The sequence below is a fragment of the Falco cherrug genome, chromosome 7 (genome assembly GCF_023634085.1).
Source record: "Falco cherrug isolate bFalChe1 chromosome 7, bFalChe1.pri, whole genome shotgun sequence".
NCBI classification, from domain to species: Eukaryota; Metazoa; Chordata; class Aves; order Falconiformes; family Falconidae; genus Falco; species Falco cherrug.
In genome coordinates this window covers 32,213,260-32,232,306 of record NC_073703.1, presented here as the reverse complement: position 1 = coordinate 32,232,306, position 19,047 = coordinate 32,213,260, and the positions used below count along the sequence as shown (strand labels likewise).

The window sequence follows — 19,047 nt, the reverse complement described above, 5'->3', positions numbered from 1 at the left end:
TTAAAATTGTTATTTAGGGTTTACATATTCCACAAAATAATCATCATTTTCATGAAATCATAACTGAATTGATAAACTGAGACAGGATGAAACTTGTCAACAAAAAGCAAATACCTGCTACCAACCTTTAGTGAATTGTACAGAGATTATATTTACCTTGGAATATATACGAGACATACAAATATTGATTTTAATAGGATTGCAACAGATACAACAGATTGAAGAACAGGGTGAATAAATCTTAAATCAAGGATCCTGAAAAAAAAACGGATTGATTTTTTAGATACTTGCATTTGTCTTCCAGGAGGCTGGACTCTAGTTGTACCACTGAACTTCATTTAAAAGAAATTCAGCAAAGGTAAATGGGCATTTTTCTAGTGTTTCCAAGGTTTTACACTGAATACCCCAAGCTGCCTTTTTATTACCTCTGAAGAATAAAGATTAACAAACCCACAGAAAGGTTAAAATGCTTCTGATAAGAATTGATTACTGTGAATCCTTTAGTTTATCTAAAATTCTAAGCGTATGTCTGTGTGTTACATTAGGGATTCAGATTAAATTGGATATAACTAAGAATGTATATGGTGATTGTTGTAACATGGATATTAAGGTAGACATGCATGCCCTGGTGTTCTAATGAATAGTGAATTACACATTTTAGTATTATTAGATACAAATTATATTAAGCATGCTCACTCTTATTAAATAATCTCAATGTTTAATGGGTGCGATTTGAAGTGGTATGTAGTATTGCAGTATTTGGATTTATATTTCAATTTGCCAACGAGTGCTTAACGTTTATTTAACCTAGAAGAAAACTGAGAATGCATTTTCTTCTACCTGAGGCTAGAACCAGTGTTCTCTTGAATTATACATATACTGACCAGTCAAGATTATGGAAACTTTTAAAGAGTATTTTACTATCACGTCAGAATGTTGAGGATTGTGTATTTGTGGTAAATGTTTTAATGTAATACTAGAATGTTGTGTACTGAATGTTAAATGTTATAATAATGAAACAGACCAATCTGGTCAGTCGTGCACTTTTGTTAATGTGGGTAATTATGATGACTACTAAAGAAGTCATGAAAAAACAGCCTCTGCCATTTCCATGCCAGCTCTGAGGGACGAAAAGAAGCTCGAGGAGACCGAAGCTGTCCGGGTGCCAAACTCCGCAGCCGAGGAGGCCCCGCGCCGCCGGGGGCACGGCCTGCCCGCGCAGCGTGCCGCGGCTCCTCTGCCCGCTCAGGGGGTTTCTTTTCTTTTTCTGCACTCCGGGACGCTGCTGGCAGGCCCCGGCTAGAGAGGTGCCTCACGCCCGGTCTCACCGGAGGAGGACGATGGCTGCGCTGGAAAGCGGGGCCGCCAGCAGCCGCGCGGCTGAGGGAAGCGCGGGCGGCCAGGGCGGCGGCTGAGCGGCCGGGCGCGGGGCACCAGCCGGCAGCGGGAAGGCGGGCGGCCCCTCGCCTTCGCCGCCGCTCGCAGCTCTTGTGCCGACCCCACCGAGAAGACAAGCCGCGAAACCCAGCACCACCCCGCTGCCGAGGCCATTTCCCGCAGGTAGCGCAGACTCCCGCGGCGCCCAGCCGCCACCGGCTGCCTCAGGCGGGCAAAATGGCGGCAGTGGCCGAGGGGAGGGAAGAGAGGGCGGGGAAGGGAGGGGGCCACGGCGGCGACACCGGGCCTCACCGCCGCCGTTAGCTGCCGTCTCCGCTTTCCTTCTCCCCGCCGACCTCGGCAGCAGCTGGGTGCGAAGGTCAGCGCTGGCGGGGAGGAGCGCCCGGCGGCCGCCTGCGCCGTTCCCACTCCCCCAGGACAGCCCTGGGGCGGGGGGGGGGGGAGAGCGCTCGGCAATCCTCCGGCCTCCTCCCGCCGCAGGCTCAGCCCCGTTCCCCTTCTCCCCCCGCCCCGCAAAGCCCCTGACCTGCAGTGGGTCCGGGCCAGAGGTAGGTGCCCGCCTCGCAGAGGCGCTTCACCGCGCAGGGGTGCGGGGGCGCACCTGCCCGGCGCTCCCCGGGGGCGGCCGGCGCCGCGGGGCCCTGCGCTGGAGCAGGCGGGGGCGCCAGGGCCTCCCCGGGGCGCGGCGGCGGTGCGGGGGCGGCCGGGGAAGCCGCCGGGCTCTGCCTGGCCGGCGCTGTCCTCTCCTGGGTTTGCCCATCGGCCGTGCCCCGCCGGGCCCGGTGGCTGCCTGGCTCCCCTTCGTCTCCGCCGGAGCTGAAAGCAGCAGAGGCTCTATTTTTGCTCGCTCGGTTGATTATTTTAATTTCCGTTAGTGCAGAAGGCCTGAGGGAGAGGCGGCTGGCTGGGAAGCGCGGTGGCTCCGGCAGGAGCCGCTCTGGTCAGGCGCAGAGGTGTCTCGGGAAGGGGCTGGTCTGCAGCCCTTCCCAACGGTGGTCCCGGGATGCGCTTCCCTGAACTGGATGGAGCGTGTTGGGGCCTAAACCGCTGCATCCCCGGTCTCGCTGGGGACGGCATGGGCGCTGTTCAGGAGAGACCCCAGCCTGCTGGCCGCACAGCCCGGGCTGCAGCCGTGGTGGGGGGCACCCGGCCTTGGGCTGCCCACGGCCTTCCCCGCGCCTTTGCCGTGGTGTTCCGCTGGCCTGTGCCGGCAGGTGGTTTATAACCCTGACCACATGGTCTCGCATGAAAATTCGCCTGGCAGACCAGCGAGGTAGGTATTTTTAAGGCTGAGGTGCTTCAGGACGTAGATGGCTGGGAGCTGTACACGTGTTCTGTAATCCGCTTGAAGTAAAGCCGAACCACGAGCAGATCCGCCATCAGTGGGCACGAAGGATGGTGTTCGTTAGACAAAAAGTCATGCCTTTTTGTGGATTCCTGAATTTGAGCAAGATTTGCTTTGTTTCCTTTTGTAATAAGGACAGAGGATATTGTAGGGGAGGAACTTGTCAAGTTGCTTTATGGTGTTAAAGGCCTTTTACTATCCTTGTTAAGGTACTACCTAAGTTGCAGGGATCCCTGCTGGTGGTGACAGACTGTTGTGGTGCAAATTGTTTGGGTAACCAGGCAAGTTGTCGGAGTCAGGCCAGGCCTGTATGTTAGGAATGTATATTGAAGCCAGATCCTGTAAACACTCGCTAATGTGTGGAGTCTTGTTGCTAGGGCTCTGCACAGAAATAAGGAGACACACACGCACAAGTGCCTCTTTGAAGTCCTGATGTGCTACCTGACTGTTTGGAAGCCAGGAGGATAAGTCGAGAGTATTGTTTCCATAGTTCATGAGCTTCAGTCTTGGGATTTTAATTTATAAATAAATTCAGATCTTTTTATGGCTCATTTTGGAGTATAGCCAAGTAGAACTGTATTGTTTTATGTATGTAGATTTTTGTCTCGCACAGAGATGTCTGTTGTTTACACAGAAACTGTAAGAGGAGTGTTTTGTTAACATTTTGTTAGCAATATAAACTGACAAACACAAATGCAGACTAGAACTTGAAACAAAAATAGCCCTTCTTAGTGCAGAAAAACACAGATGCCCAAAAACCGTTTTTCAAGCAAGACCATGCATGTGTTGGTTCTGTGTTTCTTTTAAAACTCAGGTTCTGTCACTTGCATGCTTATAAATCTACTGCATGTAACTTCCACAGCAACCTCTAAACAGTGTTTCTTTTTCTAGACAAGATTGGCTGAATTTTGATTTATTTTTGTTTAATTATATTTGAAATTTGTTTTTGGTTGGGTGTGTCCTTGTTACATTTTCAAATTCCTGAGCTGACTGCAATGAATTCCCCTCTCCATTGTCAACGTGTCTTTTTCATTAAGACTGACTGCTGCCTTATCCTTCGCTTAAGAAACTTTCAATGGCTTTAAATAATATGACCAAAAACCCTCTTATGTTTTCAATATTCTATGTGTACAAATTCCAAATTGAAATAAAAAAAACTCTAAAAAAAATAATAAATTCCACAGCCTACACGGCATGTGTCTAGAGAGCTCGTGGGGTCCTTCTTTTCATTGTGAACTTAGTGGACCCTGAATGCAAATTTCCAGTTGTGATAATGCATATGACTGGGCTTTTATCTCTCTCATTTGCACTGTTTCTAATTTATCCCATGTTGACCTGGTACATACATGTACCTACAGGCAGATGATTAATACCTGTTTAAAAGTAAGGAGTAAATTGTTCTCAGAAGTGCCTAAAAGCATTTGGTATTGTAGAAAGAAGGAATCATGGTAGCTTGGAAACTCCACGGGAGCAGAGTGTTTAATTTTTAAAATATCTGCAATGATGGCTAATTCATCAACTTATATGGGTCCAGTAGAAGAAAGTCAGAATTTCTGTGCTTGCACATCTACTAATGCAAACTATCATCTTTTTTTTTTTAGAATCATCATTGATGAAGTGCTTTAGCATTGTGGTTTTGTGCTGATTTTTCGTCCTGTTTCTTAGCTTGAGAGTTTCTACCGGTCATTCATGGATTCTTGCCTTTGTGACTAGTAGCATAACATTAAATTTGAATATCATAGTTACCATCTTACATTCATTATTTCTACATTGCCTGAGCATCTCTAAATGAGTATTCGTATCTGATTTCTGTTTGATTAATTGCAAATGTTTACAGGTATCTCTTTCCTTTTTTTCAGCTTTCTTCGTTGACATATAGAAGAATATATGCTGATTCTGCTACAACTCAAGTACTGTTTTTTATTTTATTTTATATGTTTTAGGAAGCAGAAAGTGAACTGCTTTATGTCTTGTGTAGCACTTGTTACAGAACAGGATCTCACTGTACTTACGTGTAGGGAGGACAGTAAAAATGCTGGTGTGGAAAACAATTTTTAATGCTTCTACTAGTATTTTTTTTTTTTTTTTTCTGTTAGTGTATTTCAAAGGCTTTGATTTTTACAGGGACCTCAGTGTGACTGTATGCTTGCACTTATGTGGCTATTCACTGAAATCACTGACTCTTCAGCTTGTGTATGGAGATCCTTAACAGGATTAACTGGATTTAGAGGTCTGTGGCAAGATGTGACAGGAATCAGAGTGGATGGAGAAAAAATAAAGTTCTCAGAAAGTGTTCTGCTGTGGACATGTGTTGGTTTTATTATCTCCCAAGAACAGATTGTATGTTTCATTTGCTGCGTAAGGCTTCAGATTAAAGAATATGTTCACATTTTAAAATAGTCTTTTTCCATTTTAGGTGTTTGCTTAGTAGTTGTATTCTGGCAGATTCTGTGGGTGCTTTAGGATGATGTCTGCTAACACTGTCAGAATTCCACTATAACTTGTTAAACAAAAATAGGACAGAAGAATTCCCTGGTTAAGTTCTGAGTTCCAGATTCAGTAATGTTTCCTTCTTTTTCTTTCTGTTCTCTTACAGGAAAGATGATAGTCATCCAGCATTCCTGAGTAATAAGAATGGGTCCAGATGTACCTCTACTAAATGATTACAAGCAGGAGTTCTTCTTGAAGCGCTTTCCACAGACTGTGCTGGGAGGTCCCCGGTTTAAATTAGGCTATTGTGCCCCTCTGTACATATACGTGAATCAGATTATTCTTTTCTTGGTGCCATGGGTTTTGGGAGGAGTAGGTACACTTTTGTTCCAATTAGGTATTATGAAAGACTACTGTACCGCGGCACTTTCAGGAGGACTGATGTTTGTTACTGCACTTGCTCTTCAGATGGCAAATCTATATGCAAAGCAGAAAACAGTAACAGTAGAAAGAATGCAAATTCAGAATACCCTAACAGATGAAGATGAGTTTGAATTTTCCAGCTGTCTAGGTTCAGAGACAGTAAAATTTATTATTCCTGGCAAGAAGTATATAATCAACACTGTATTTCATTCCCTTCTGGCAGGGGTATTGTGTGGGTTGGGAACTTGGTATTTGCTGCCAAACAGAATAACCTTGCTGTATAGCAACATTGGAGGAACAGTTATGATCTTTGTATTTGGATGGGTGACTATATGTATAGGAGCGTATTCGTTAATCATAAATACAGCTACAGAAACAGCTACTTTCCAAGCACTGGATACTTATGAAATCACTGCTCTGATGAGACCTTTCTACATTTTTGTCTTTATTGCAGTGGATCTTGCACACAGGTAAACTTAATACAGCATTTAGCTAATTCAAGTAATGGTTATTCTATATATTTTTGATGAAACAGATGAAATTACTCTTCTGAGGAAAATTTATTTTGGGATTTTAATCAGCTGTACGAATGTAAAAGAAAGAACCTAGAAGAGTATATGGTAAAAATTGAGGCTCTACACTGCATAAAAGGTTGTTCTTAAATTTTTACAGCATTCAGCATAAATTAGGAAGAGCAGTTGGAGCAGTTTCTAAGTAAGGGATAGCTAAAATTATCTTCAACAGTGTCAATTTCAGTATTTTTATACAAGAACATTTGCATCAGCATCTTTCGAAAGGATGTGTTTTGAAAACATGTTCCTGACCTGGAATCAGATCTAAACACTACGTACTTCAGGAGTGCTGGGTTTGTATTTAGAATTTGTCCTGGAGTATTTTCCAATTAAATCTCTGCAAAGTGATGGCAGAGTGTTTTAAACTGTGGGCAAAAAAGGACTATGAATTTGGTTTTCATGGATAAGCAGATGTGAACATTGCACTATTTTTGTTATATGAATTTTGAACTTGGATTTTTAAACGTTGTTGTAATACAAAGAACTATGTCAGCCTACAAATAGGAGACTTATAAATTTCCACGTTTCAGATGAGTGTCTTAGCTGAAGTATTTAGCATCTCTTAAAGCAAGATGCTTTTAGGTTTACTCTGCATTCTTTCTCCCTGTCAGGTGGTATTTGTATCACTTTGTCACATGTACATATTTTATAGTTGGGGTACTTCAAATGCATTTGAAAAAAAGGTATGTTTTAATTTTACTAGTTTTGCACTTGGAGATGTCTTTGTTAATGATTTACACTAGTTGCCTCTTCATTTATGATATGAGAATTACACATGTGGTTTTGGACCCCAAATTCTTCTATCTAATTTCCTGAGGAGAAAATTCAGACATTCTTTAAATTGCTGGGGGAAAAAAATCCTTTGAGGTTTATTTATTTATTAAAAGGTAGAAAGAAACCAAATACCTTAGCAGTCCACCTTTAATTAGCTAGCTGGTGAACTACATGTGACTTTGAATTTACGCAGATTTCTAACACTGATTTTTGTATTTTTACAGGAAGATTTTAATGCTTTTATGTAGACAATAACATTTTGTATTCCTAAAGAAATTTTTTCTCTTGGTGTACAGGCAACATGCCAGTTTTTTCAGTATTAAGGCTTATGTCTTGGGTCTTGAATTTGCACAAAAATTGAATTTTGTAATTCTGAAAAAATACTTTGCATTTTTTTGTTAAACAGTTGAGGTCTTCGAGCCTGTGGACCATCCTTTTTGCACAAGTATTTCTTCAGTATATTATCACAACAGTATCAAAATGATTAGGATACTTACATCACTTGACTGATCTGTGTAATCTAAAGGCTTCAGATCTTTTCAGTGAAAAATAAGCCCGTGTTCTGATGTTCTAATTAGTGTATTACTGCCCCAAGCATAAATGTATGTCCCTCTTTTTGTTTTTTAAAGATACTGGTTGAGGTTTTGTAGATTTAATATGTAATGTTTACTCTTCTGGATTAGCTGTAGTAATTAAACAGAAAGTCTTCCTGCACATCAGGTATCATTTCCTTCACAGAAGTCAAATACATTTCTTCTTTTATCCAGGTTTGCTGTCAACACACCCATTCTAGAACAGACAAACCAGATTTTGCACATCGTATTTATTTTTCTGCCATTCTTGTGGGCAATGGGAATTCTGCCCCCGCTTGACGCACTTTTTCTGTGGGGAATGGAACAACTGTTGGAGTTTGGACTAGGAGGTTCACCTATGTCAAGTAACCCAAAGTAAATGTTGTTTATATAATTGTAAAATATATTAGTATTGTTGATAACCTTTTTCTTTTCAAGCAAATCTTCTTTATTTTCTCCTTCACAGGTTATTAGTAATGTTTCTCATTTCTGCTGGAACAGCAATAGCATCGTATTTCATTCCCAGCACTCTTGGTGTGATCCTCTTCATGACTGGATTTGGGTTCATACTGAGTCTTAACCTAAGCGAGATTGGTTTTGCCTTCAAACACACCATGATCGGCCATTTAGCCTCCAGCAAATCTAAAACTATGCAGAGAGGTCTTAGAATACAATTTGGGTGGAGGGAATTTGTTTTTTATTTGACTGTGTTGGCATTTGCTCTCATAGAAGCTAGCCTGCTGCATCAATTTGCAGGCTTTTCATCATTTTCCAAAGCCAGTCCTCAGGCTATAGCAAGTTACGTTCTGATCGTATTACTTATAACTATGTGGATTCTTAGAGAGATTCAGAGAGTGTACTTGTTTGGAGTCTTCCGAAACCCCTTTTATCCCAAGGATGTCAGGACTGTGACTGTGTTCATGGAGAAGCAAAGAAGGCTAATGAAAGTTGGTGTTGTCAGGAGGATTTTACTGACACTAGGTAGGAATATGCACTGTCTGTTGTTTGTTAGATGATGCTTGTAGGAAGATTGAAACAATGCTAGAATTACTGTATGTACAAGCTTCTGTGAATGAGCTGAGAAAAACGAAGTAGCCGGAAATACTTGTTGATGTTTTACTAAATTGTGCATTGAGGTCAAAACTACTGGTTCAGAATACTTGAAAGTGATGAGTGATTTTATTTTTTTTAGGAGTAAACCTAAAAAATTGAGTTTTTTAAAAGTCCAACTCCGAAAGCAAGGCATTTTAAAGAATTTTAGTTGTAACATCAGTACTCACTTTTGAAAAAATGGCTCTTGTAGATTTTTTTAAAAGGTACTCGGGGTGTGGGGGGGGAAGTGAGTTGAGAGAGTGTTCAGGGTGATTAAATATTTGGTTCTTGCAACTTGCTAGTAAAGGGAATGGTCTCCTTTCTGGTAGGTTAGGGACAATGTATCTACTTTGGGGGAACCAAAATTTGATCTAAATTATTTCATAAAGAAGCATCAGTTCAGGGAAGCGGATTGATGAATGCTGTTCCCATGTTTATTTTTACTTATTTGAGTGTTCACATGTTCTTGGGGAAACAGACAAACCAACGACAAGAAAAGCAATAGCAAGTAATAACTAAGCATCGACGTATGTGCTGTCTTGGGCCGTCAGTCCAAATCTGTTGTTTGATATCCTGGAGGTGTAATACAAAGAAGAGTTTGTAATAATGCAGGGAAGAGTTCTCTTGTTATGCTAATATTTCCATTCTGCAATAAGACTGCTTACTTCTGTAGACTTTAATTATGTTCTTGAAAGGAAATCAATGATTCTTTTATTTCAATTACAGTGTCTCCGTTTGCTATGATAGCATTCCTGTCACTAGACCATTCGCTACAGAATCTTCATTCTGTGTCTGTTTGCATTGGATTCACAAGAATATTTAGGATGGTAATTTGAATTTTAAATACATTAGCCTAAGAAATTCTCTTCTACATGATTTAAGTATTAAGGTGACTTGGAAGAAATATTCCAGGTCATGAAAACAGAGAGAGAGAAATAAATTTTTAAACGTATGTGTAACATATCTCTATTTTAGGTCTGGCAGAATACAGAAAATGCCCTACTGGACATAGTGGTTGTGTCCGTAGCACAAATGTTGGTGTTTAATCCAGACCTCTGGTGGAACAGGAGCCTTGATACAGGAATCAGACTTTTACTGGTAATTTTCATAATGTAAATTTAAGCAGATGCTTGTCACTGAAAGTCTTTGTTTCCTTGCCCTCCCCCATTAGAGAATTAGAGTCTAGGACCTAGCAAGTAGAAGCTAAAAAACTGTACTAAGATACACACGTTAATACCAGCCAGTGATAATCACGCTTCATTTTCTTAAAATTATTGTAGATAAGGCAGCTTTGGCAGTGCTGAATATTATATGATGCAGGCTACAAATAAATGTGATAAATGTGCGTGTTGTATGTATCTTGCAGGTTGGTATTCTGCGGGATCGACTGCTTCAGTTTGTCTCCAAGTTGCAGTTTGCCGTAGCTATTCTTTTGACATCGTGGACAGAGAAGAAGCAGCGTCGTAAATCTACCGCCACCTTAATCACACTCAACATTGTTTTCTTCCCAATCCTGCTGACCTTCATTGCCATCTCTGCGCTGCTTTCTTCTCCCTTGCTGCCCCTCTTCACGCTACCGGTATTTTTGATTGGGTTTCCTAGGCCTATCCGAAGCTGGCCGGGCCCTGTGGGTGCTGCAGCGGGTGTTTGCTCCGATACAGTGTACTACCAGCAGATGGTTCCGAGTCTGGCTGTTGCTCTGCAGTCTGCACTCGCAGCCGGTAGCCTAGGTAGGTACGCTAGCCACACTGCAAGGAAATGTAGCTAAATATTTTGGGAAACACAATTTTGCTGGAGAACAGGAGAATCATAGCATCTGGTTTAAAGCATGTTTCACAGCAGAGTTTAAATCTGGTATTTGGAGATTGTTCAGTTGAGGGAAGTGATTATTTCTATCCTCATACATCTCTAGTCGTTACATTCTTGTAAAAAAAACGGTCTGGTTTGTTATCTTTAAAATAGGGAGAAATTAAGTGGTGGTGAAACAGTATCACTCCTAACGTTTTTATACTGAACAAAAAGGATGGTATGCACTCATTCCATGTCATCAGAGGCAATAAACTGACTTCTCTTGACAGCAGGGAGAAAGAGGTGTGTCAGACTGTTCTTTGTGTATCTATGTGTCTCTCTGCATCACTCAGGATCCGGAAGGTAACTTTGCTAATTTGGCTGTGTTAATTAGGTACAGTAAATATGGACTGGATGTACATAAAACACGTGATGTAGCCTAACTAGCAGTAATTTGTTAAGAACAGAACCAGCTGATAAGACTTAATGTCACATCTTGCGCACACAGGGTAGGACTGTAACAGTGCTTGTTATCTTAAAGCCTGTGAAAGACATCATGATGGGTGTTCCACAGAATTGTATAAACAGGTGAAGAAATGCCAACTCTTTTGTCAGGTGTAGGCAGGATAACTGTTAAAATCGCAAGCTCGTTTTCTTGAGAAACAGTCTTTGTATAACCTAAATAATCAAAAGATCATTGCCCTTAGAGAAGAGGCAAATATTTACATAAGCCTTTTAGAAAATGGCTTAGGACTAGAAAAAGTAGACTAATATTTGAAGACAATGAACATAAACTTTAATTGCATTTCTGAAGACTGTATGCAAGTGCTTTACTAGGAAACATTTACTGCACTTTTAGTACTGGTGTAGAGAGAGGTATTAAAAAAATAAAGCTAGGAAGCTTTTTTCCTCTAAAGAAGAGAGACACTTCCGTTTGTCGACTGCATCAGCCTATGTGTTTTATATATAATATGTTTATCTCTGTCTGTTCTGTATTTGTTATCTATTTTTTATCTATACATGTATTTAATATCTATATAGCCATCATGACTCTGGTGGCATGTATGCCTCAGATTAAATAATTTAAAACACTAGTCTTGAGGCGGAAAAAATCCTCTCTTTAATGGGAAAGCCTGTGAATGAATGTCTCCAAGCAAGAAAAAATGTGGGCTTCTCAGATGAGTTCAAAATGAAGAGGTACCGTTTTGTGTGTCTCTAATTTAAAACCATACTTTTTTCTGTGTAAAGGAGTTTTAGTAGCTTTAACAGCTGGCAAGGAAAGAATTAAAATCTTTGCAAAATGTTAGCAAGAAAATGCACTTCATTAGCTCAGTGGGATAGAAAAGGTTACTTAAATTTTAACCACAGCTTAATGGTTGATTTCACTGATTTCATTTTACAACATTATAAAACTGTGTGTGAGTGGTCACTTGGATGTGAGTGACAGCAGAAGCAGGTCATAAACTCGCAGCATATGTCAGCCTTAAGAGCAGCATCATTGTATTGGAGAAGTTGACAGCAGGCTATAACTTAAAAGAAATACGGTATAACCACCAGCTGCTAGGAAGTTTGGCATTGCACTTTTTATTGAAATAGGTAGAAGATACAGAAAGTACCTTTTTTTTTTTACATAAGCATTTTTTTAATTTTTATTTTTAATTTTTATGATGAGAGCCAGATCGTGGAATTTTTGAGTACAGATCATTTGGTATGATCTGAAGTTGTTCAGGACTTGGTTTTCAAATGCCAGTTCATTTTGTGTGGCTCTTTTTGGTGATGTCAGCCTTAATACAGTGGGATTGGATATACTTTCCCTCACACTCCAGACACAGGCACACAAAGGTATTTCAGAAAGACTACAGATGATTTCCACTTTATCTACTTAGTGTTCAATGTGTATGATACCAATTCACAAATCTTTCAAGATGAGCAGGTGCTCTTGCTCTGCCTCTATTTATGATCTGTAAAATGGGTGTGATATTATGCCATTGGTAAACTGGCACTTGAGCAGAATAATTTGCACTTGGGATTTTGCATCCTAAGGGATATTTTCTAATCTTTCTGAAATACAGACAAGTCCTGTTGAGTTATGTTTTGGTTTTTTTTATGGGAGAAATAAACTTCATACTCCACAGGAAATAGGACCATTAATATACCTATGTGCTAGATGATGATTCCTTAATGCGTTCAGCAGTCATAGGAATTTTAGACTCCAGGTGACGTCAGTGGGAACTGTGCAGTTGGAAATTCAGCAAAAATTATCTTTAATCGTGAAAGTTGTCTCTACAAAGGGAATTGAGGGTGGGGTTGCTTAACCCTCGTCCAGTATGAATATTGTAGTCCTGAAGCTGTATGAGGGTTTCCCAGTTTTCCACAGCTTTTTCAGAGGGGACTACAATTTCAGGATCTAGCTTTGCAGGTAGTTTCTTAAGTGAGTGTACTAGCTAGCCAGTTTTAACTGGTTTTGATGTTGAAGCAGAAATATTTTGTTTGCAGTTCAATTCCTCAGTTGGCATGTAGAAAAGGTTTTTGTTAATACAATGCCACAGTAATACATAGGTTTTGGGTTGTTCTGTTTTTTTCTTGACTAGGTCTCTTTCTGCCTGGATCACATTATTTGTGCCGCTTTCAGGATAGACTGATGTGGATGTTGGTGTTAGAAAAAGGCTTCACTTACTGTGGTGTGAACATTAAGGTAACTGCATGCTGGGGACTGGCATGTTAATGTTTTGAAATCATGCAAACATTTTGCTGTATAGCATTTCAGCAATGTAACTAATTTACCTGATAATACAGTCAATTTTTTAAGATGAGTTATTGCTGTGTTAACTAGTCCTGCAACTGACATGCTGAGCAGATGTGATATTTTTTATCATACAGCTTGTGACACATCATCTTGAATAAGCTGGCTAATAAAATCTGTATGAGGCAAAGATTTGTTTAATACATTGATCTGTGTCTAATACTGTAGCGAGTGCTTTGCTATTACTGTTATCTCTAATTAGATTTGTGGTTTCAGTTGTGGAAATACTGACAATGGAATGTATCTTTATTTGTTCAGAAAAATTTTGTTGCAAGAAAACAGCTTGCTAGCATTTAGGGTTGTGTACTGGTGAAGGCTAAAACCAAATTGTTTTCGTTTATGCCTTAGGGGCTAGAATTGCAGGAAACGTCCTGTCATGCCGCTGAAGCTCACAGAGTTGATGAAATTTTTGAAATGGCCTTCGAACATCAGGAGCACACCAAGATATTCTCTCCTAATCACCATTTTGGACACATTTTGACTCCTTGTACTGTTCTACCTGTGCGGCTGTATTCTGATGCCAGAAATGTGTTATCTGGAATAATTGACTGTCATGAGAATTTAAAGCATCTGAAAGATGATTTCATTAAAGTGCTTGTATGGATGCTAGTCCAGTATTGTTATAAAAAATCAAAAACATGGGAAAGCTCAGGCGACGCCAACAAGAGCAAGAAAGGATCGTTTCCAGATAACCAGCATAGCGGTTCAGTAGAAAGATCCAGGCCTCTGAGGGAAGAAGACAGCTTTAGTGTTGATACAATTGAGGACTGGACTGATGATAGTGTCATTTTTCATCTTGAACCCAGTGGCAGAATGAAAGACAGAAAAGAACTTGGGCAGTTGGGAATTACACCAAAAGTACATCTGTCTATTCCGGGATCTGTAGAAACACAGAGCCAAGATGTCCCACCAGAAATGTCACCGGAAGATAAATTATACAGGGCTGTTGTCCTTGGGCTTCCTGCTGTAGACAAAGGGAAACAGCAAGAAGTTTTACCTCAGGTTGAATTTAGTTGCTCTTACTCGGAGCTATTGAGCATTCCTGAAGAATGGAGAACAGCCCCAGTGCCTTCTTCCAAAGTCAATGAAATGAGGCGGAGGTTTCCAGAAGAATGGTACCACTTCATTTTGAGTCAGCTGGACTTTTTTCACCTGAAAGAAAAGCCTTCTAATTTACTTGAAGACCTTATGAAAGATAAAGCTTTGAAAGACTTATACATCCATGGAGTATTGTCATGTTGTTTTGGTCTGTTTGGCCTGGATAACACCGTGCCTGCCCCGAGCCATGTGTTCAGAGCCTATACTGGTGGTATCCCGTGGTCTGTTGGTTTGGACTGGCTAACAGGCAAACCAGAGCTTTTCCAACTTGCATTAAAAGCATTCAGGTAAAAGAAAAACATTCCCTCCGATTATAAAAAAATATATAAAGAGTCTTGTAATTTGAAGTAAGTATCACTTCCCTAGGAGTAGTTCATGTTAAAACTGTATCATTTAAATGTATCTGTAGCTTCTTCCTACATAAATATTGCCCGTAACCGCAGGCAGTGAACACTGTGATAAGGAGATTCCTTCCTTATTCCCTTCCCCCCAGCAGCTGCCTCTAGCACTGGAAATCTGCTGTGTTAAGTGGGGAAAAAACAACCCCTTTTCATTGTCCCCATAATCTAAGAGAATTGTGGTGGAGTTAGAGGTTTGACACTTTCCATTATCAGGCAGCAAGAACAGTATTTGAGGTGAATGAAAGATGTTTAAGCTAATGTGTTTTTACATCTGGGTGAGCTAAAAGCATACCCGTACTAACTGCCGGTGACTCGGCTGACAAGCAAGAACTTAGAAAGTTGTTCGTGCTTGGTAGCATGTGGTGGTGCCTCTCCACCTTCTGTAGCCTGAGGAGGCTTTCTTCCTCCTGCCTTGTGCTGCACTGCTTGCTGTATGACTTTCTGTGCCTTTCAGATACACTTTTAAACTTATGGTTGACAAAGCGAGCCTGGGTCCAGTGGAGAACTTCAAAGAGCTGGTTAACTACCTGGAAGAATATGAAAATGATTGGTACATTGGACTGGTATCAGATCTTGAGTGGCAGCAGGCAGTTCTTCAGGAAAAGCCATACCTTTTTTCACTGGGGCATGACCCAAACATGGTAAGAAGAAAAATTACTAGTATGCAAGGGTAAAGTTTGGTTTCCTTTTCCACTGTTACTTTTTTTTTTTAAATTGTGTTCCAAAACATGAAGGCTGTACGAACAAATTTGTGTTTGTACTAGAGAGGAGCTGACATCACTGTTTTGAAAATCACACCGCGTCGTTCCTCAGGTGCAGCAATATTTCCTGATTGTCTTTCTACACAGAAAAATTGAACCAAGGAGACTGGTTTATACATTGCCACTTGTAAAGGAACAATATTCATAGTATGTAGCCCCAGAGCTTCGTTTAGTGCTTTGTATGCAAAATGCTTGTGTATCTTCTTGGGGAGTGTACTGAACGTATTGATGTGTTTGTTCTTAAAGGGAATTTACACTGGGCGAGTCCTTACTCTTCAGGAATTGTTAGTACAAGTGGGAAAACTTAATGATGAAGCTGTCCGAGGTCAGTGGGCAAACCTGTCCTGGGAGCTGCTGTATGCTACAAATGATGATGAAGAACGCTACAGCATCCAGGCACACCCAGTTCTTCTGCGCAACCTAACGGTGCAAGCTGCGGACCCACCTCTGGGCTACCCTGTGTATTCATCTGAACTTCTGCATCTGCCTTTGTTCTAGAATGTTGGTAGCACTTTTTTTTTAATTACTATTACGATTGTTTTGTATTTTTCATTGCATGTTGGGAATCAAATGCTCATGCTACGTTTATACACTACAAACGCGATTTTACTCTTAAAACGGCGTTGGATGGCAGTGCCGAGCCAGCGTACATGAGTTGCACAGAGATGGTGCTACCAGAGCCTTCAGCAGGCAGGAAGTCCTGAACTGTTTTCTTGCTGCTGGAACACGTGAGACACCATTGCCTGTGTGGCCGACGAGCCATGAGATGCTGAAATTCTCTTCTCCAGTTTAGAGAAGAGCAGCACAATTCTGATCATTAACTATTTTTGATGCATTCTGGTTTATTTTTATTTCTTTTTCTTGGACAGGTGACTTGCACTGACAGTCAGGTTACAGCTCACTGTAGTACCGTCAGCCACAGAGTTAGTAACCAAAGTGTACATACGAATATTTATATGAATTTTTTTTTATTCTGGCCAATTTGTATTGGAGGGAGTTCAGTTTTAGCATTTGTTATATGACTTTCGCTGATTTTTCCTTAGTTGTAGTAAGTTATCAGCTGTGCTCTAACAAAGTAAGTTGTAAGGGACAATTTTTACCAAAGCATTTGTTTTGGGGACAGTGAGAATTTATATAAAACAGTGTGCATCCTGACGCATTAATAACCCGTGTGACCTACTGATGAAAGAAGTAAATATGTCATTAGGGGAGAGAAGAAATGTAAGTCCAAATGGATTAATTTTATCTCTTTCTTCCAATATCCATAGTTTTATATATACATTGTTGTTTGCAACCGGTGTCCACATCACTACCCAGTCTTCCACAAATACAGTGAGAGCTTGATGATGAAGGGGGGGCAGAAATCTAGCTGTCTGTGCCAGAAGTAATTTTATTTTTTTAACCTTACCACAGGTTAGAACAGAATTTGGCAGTTGGTTTGTAATAGCACAGGTCTGGGTCATCTCTCCAGTGGCTTACCCTGTTTGTTCCAGTTATTAGCACATAAATGTGTTTATGTGCTAATAACAATAAATGTGTTTTCTCTGTAGATCTGTAGTAACTGCTGGCATATGCTGAGCAGGGTGTAGGTAATTGTCTGTCTTTAACCTGTAGCATCAATTTAAATCAGATCTGCTCCCTTCCGGAATTCGTACTGGTTTGGAACACCCAGTGTTGTAATTTGGAGCACGTTTATTACTTTACTCCTCGCCTTCAAGACCTTTTTGTATCGGGTAAAATTTGTTACAGGACTGTGTACTCCATACTTGGCTATTTGCTGTTTCTTTTGATCAGTGACCATAAAAACGATTTTAAAAAAATAATCTGCAAACTGTGTAGTGGGTTTCAGGAGTGGTAAGGGAACACCCGTCACACTCCATGGTGTAACACTCTGAGGTACAGGATGAAATGCACACAGAACATCAACAGCAGCTTTTAGTAGTTGGCTGGTGTGCAGGAGTGAAGGCCCTGATAACCTAAAATTACCTTGCTTGGCCACGAACGGTCTGGAGATAGTCATGGAATCTGGTCTGGAAGGGGCTTTTAGAGAGTACCTATTGTGGCTCCCTCCCAAAAGGAACTACTCCTAGAAAATGTTTAATCTGATTCAAAACTTCCAATACCAGGAGTATCACAAAGTCAAGTAGTTTGCTCCAGTTCTTTGCTGTTCTTGCAGCAGTTGGGAAGTTCATGGTTTTTCCTAAATCAAATTAAACCTCCTTGCCTCATTGTTAGCTTCTTATTACTTGTCTTCTGTATGGTCACAGAAAATTCAGTTAACTTTTTTTTTGCAGCAGCAGCAGCAGCAGTTTTTACTTAAAGATGGCTCTAACTTCTGCCCTCATTCTTTGTCTTCTGTAAACTGAATAAACTAGTTGAGAAAAAAAACTGAAGAGAACTGTGATCCTTCTCTTGCTTTCCTCGGGTGCTGTCCATCGGGTACCCAGCCTTCTTGAAAAGTTTTGCTGGTAAGTGGCCCTGGTGTTCTAGCAGAGATCCCAATTGGTACCAGATGGAGGAGCAGAATCGGTGTTATGCAGAATTCCTGTTTGTGCGCAGGAACGTGGGGCTGGGCTCTGATGCACTGGAACGTCCCGTCCCCTGCTATCGCAGGCAGCGTGTCCTCCGGCCCTTATTCAATACACAGAGCCAGTTCACGCATTCCAGCGTGTTTTGCAATAGTATGACCCTGACTCATGTCATGGCTTTCTGTAACCCTCTTTCAAGTCTTTTTTTTTTCTTTGGCAGAAACATGAGTTACAGCTCTTGGTCCATAGCACAGATTTGTGCAGCTGAGTGCCCCGGTTAAGCGTGTTTTGTTTGTGTGCTCTTGGACTGTGTCCTGCTTGTTTTGGAGCATTCCTTTATCAGGAATTTAGAGCACCTTCGAGCCTCATCTTGTCTGCAGCTCTCATGAGCACATACATTGCTCTTTGGATTACTGATGGAATGCTAGTACTGGGCTTAGGATCTAGGACTGAATTTATGACAGGCCACTCACCGCTGTCCCGTGTGACCATGAGAATGGCTGTGTTTTCTAACCAGGTGTGTGCATGGGCTTTACTTGCTTCACAGACCGCAGCGTTCATCACACAAAGGTAAGCAAGCATAAGACCTTCACCATGGCTTTGGAGAACCTTTATTTAACGCGATCAGTTTTAAGTCCTTACCTAGAGGATTTTCACCCCCTTTTTTGGGCCTCTACCAAAAACTTCTGAAGTCCTGGAGACCACCTCTGTCCCATTCCTGTCCCATAAAGCAACAGGAATCCATTTAATGGAATAAAGTGTTGGGGCAGTGAATGTTTCAAATGGCAAATGCTTTGTCCTTTCTGGGAAGTTTCTGCTTTTGGCATTTTCCTTTAATTTTGGCTTCCTCTCTGAAACAGGTAATCCCATTGCCACCCTGTCCCCATCACTGGTACTGTTGCTCCTTCCACACTGTTCTCTCATGCTGCTGCTGGCAATGGCAGAGTTCACGAAGGTGGGTCTGTGCTTGCTCATGTAGCAGCAACTGTCCTGGGCTCAGGCAAGGCAAGCAAAATATGTGAGCACAAACACCGCCCCGCTGCTGCTCTGTACACTGCCCAA

General features: G+C 41.2%; 1 protein-coding gene across 5 annotated transcripts; it reads left to right on the top strand.

Annotated features, from left to right (window-relative positions):
- The first annotated feature begins 1,419 nt into the window (after window positions 1–1,419).
- PCNX4 (pecanex 4) lies at window positions 1,420–17,266 on the top strand. Of its 5 annotated transcripts, none has more exons than XM_055717052.1 (13): window positions 1,420–1,560; window positions 4,603–4,653; window positions 5,340–6,066; window positions 6,780–6,851; window positions 7,710–7,889; window positions 7,981–8,495; window positions 9,333–9,433; window positions 9,582–9,704; window positions 9,973–10,336; window positions 12,986–13,089; window positions 13,546–14,582; window positions 15,151–15,337; window positions 15,704–17,266. In XM_055717052.1, exons 3-13 carry the CDS (start codon window positions 5,378–5,380, stop codon window positions 15,953–15,955), a joined length of 3,624 nt encoding a protein of 1,207 aa, XP_055573027.1. In that variant the 5' UTR covers window positions 1,420–1,560; window positions 4,603–4,653; window positions 5,340–5,377; the 3' UTR covers window positions 15,956–17,266. The 5 variants fall into 5 exon arrangements, with proteins under 5 accessions (XP_055573027.1, XP_055573026.1, XP_055573028.1 ...); XM_055717051.1 differs by lacking the exon at window positions 1,420–1,560 and adding an exon at window positions 1,774–1,946; XM_027805227.2 differs by lacking the exon at window positions 1,420–1,560 and adding an exon at window positions 2,016–2,671.
- Window positions 17,267–19,047: the final 1,781 nt, after the last annotated feature.

What these genes read in the sequence shown, in the direction of transcription:
- PCNX4 (XM_055717052.1), top strand. Translation starts at nt 5,378, where the DNA reads ATGGGTCCAGATGTACCTCTACTAAATGATTACAAGCAGGAGTTCTTC. An exon ending in ACTCGCAGCCGGTAGCCTAG is followed by an intron (nt 10,337 to 12,985) that starts GTAGGTACGCTA and finishes TTTCTTGACTAG; the next exon opens with GTCTCTTTCTGCCTGGATCA. An exon ending in TGGGGCATGACCCAAACATG is followed by an intron (nt 15,338 to 15,703) that starts GTAAGAAGAAAA and finishes TTGTTCTTAAAG; the next exon opens with GGAATTTACACTGGGCGAGT.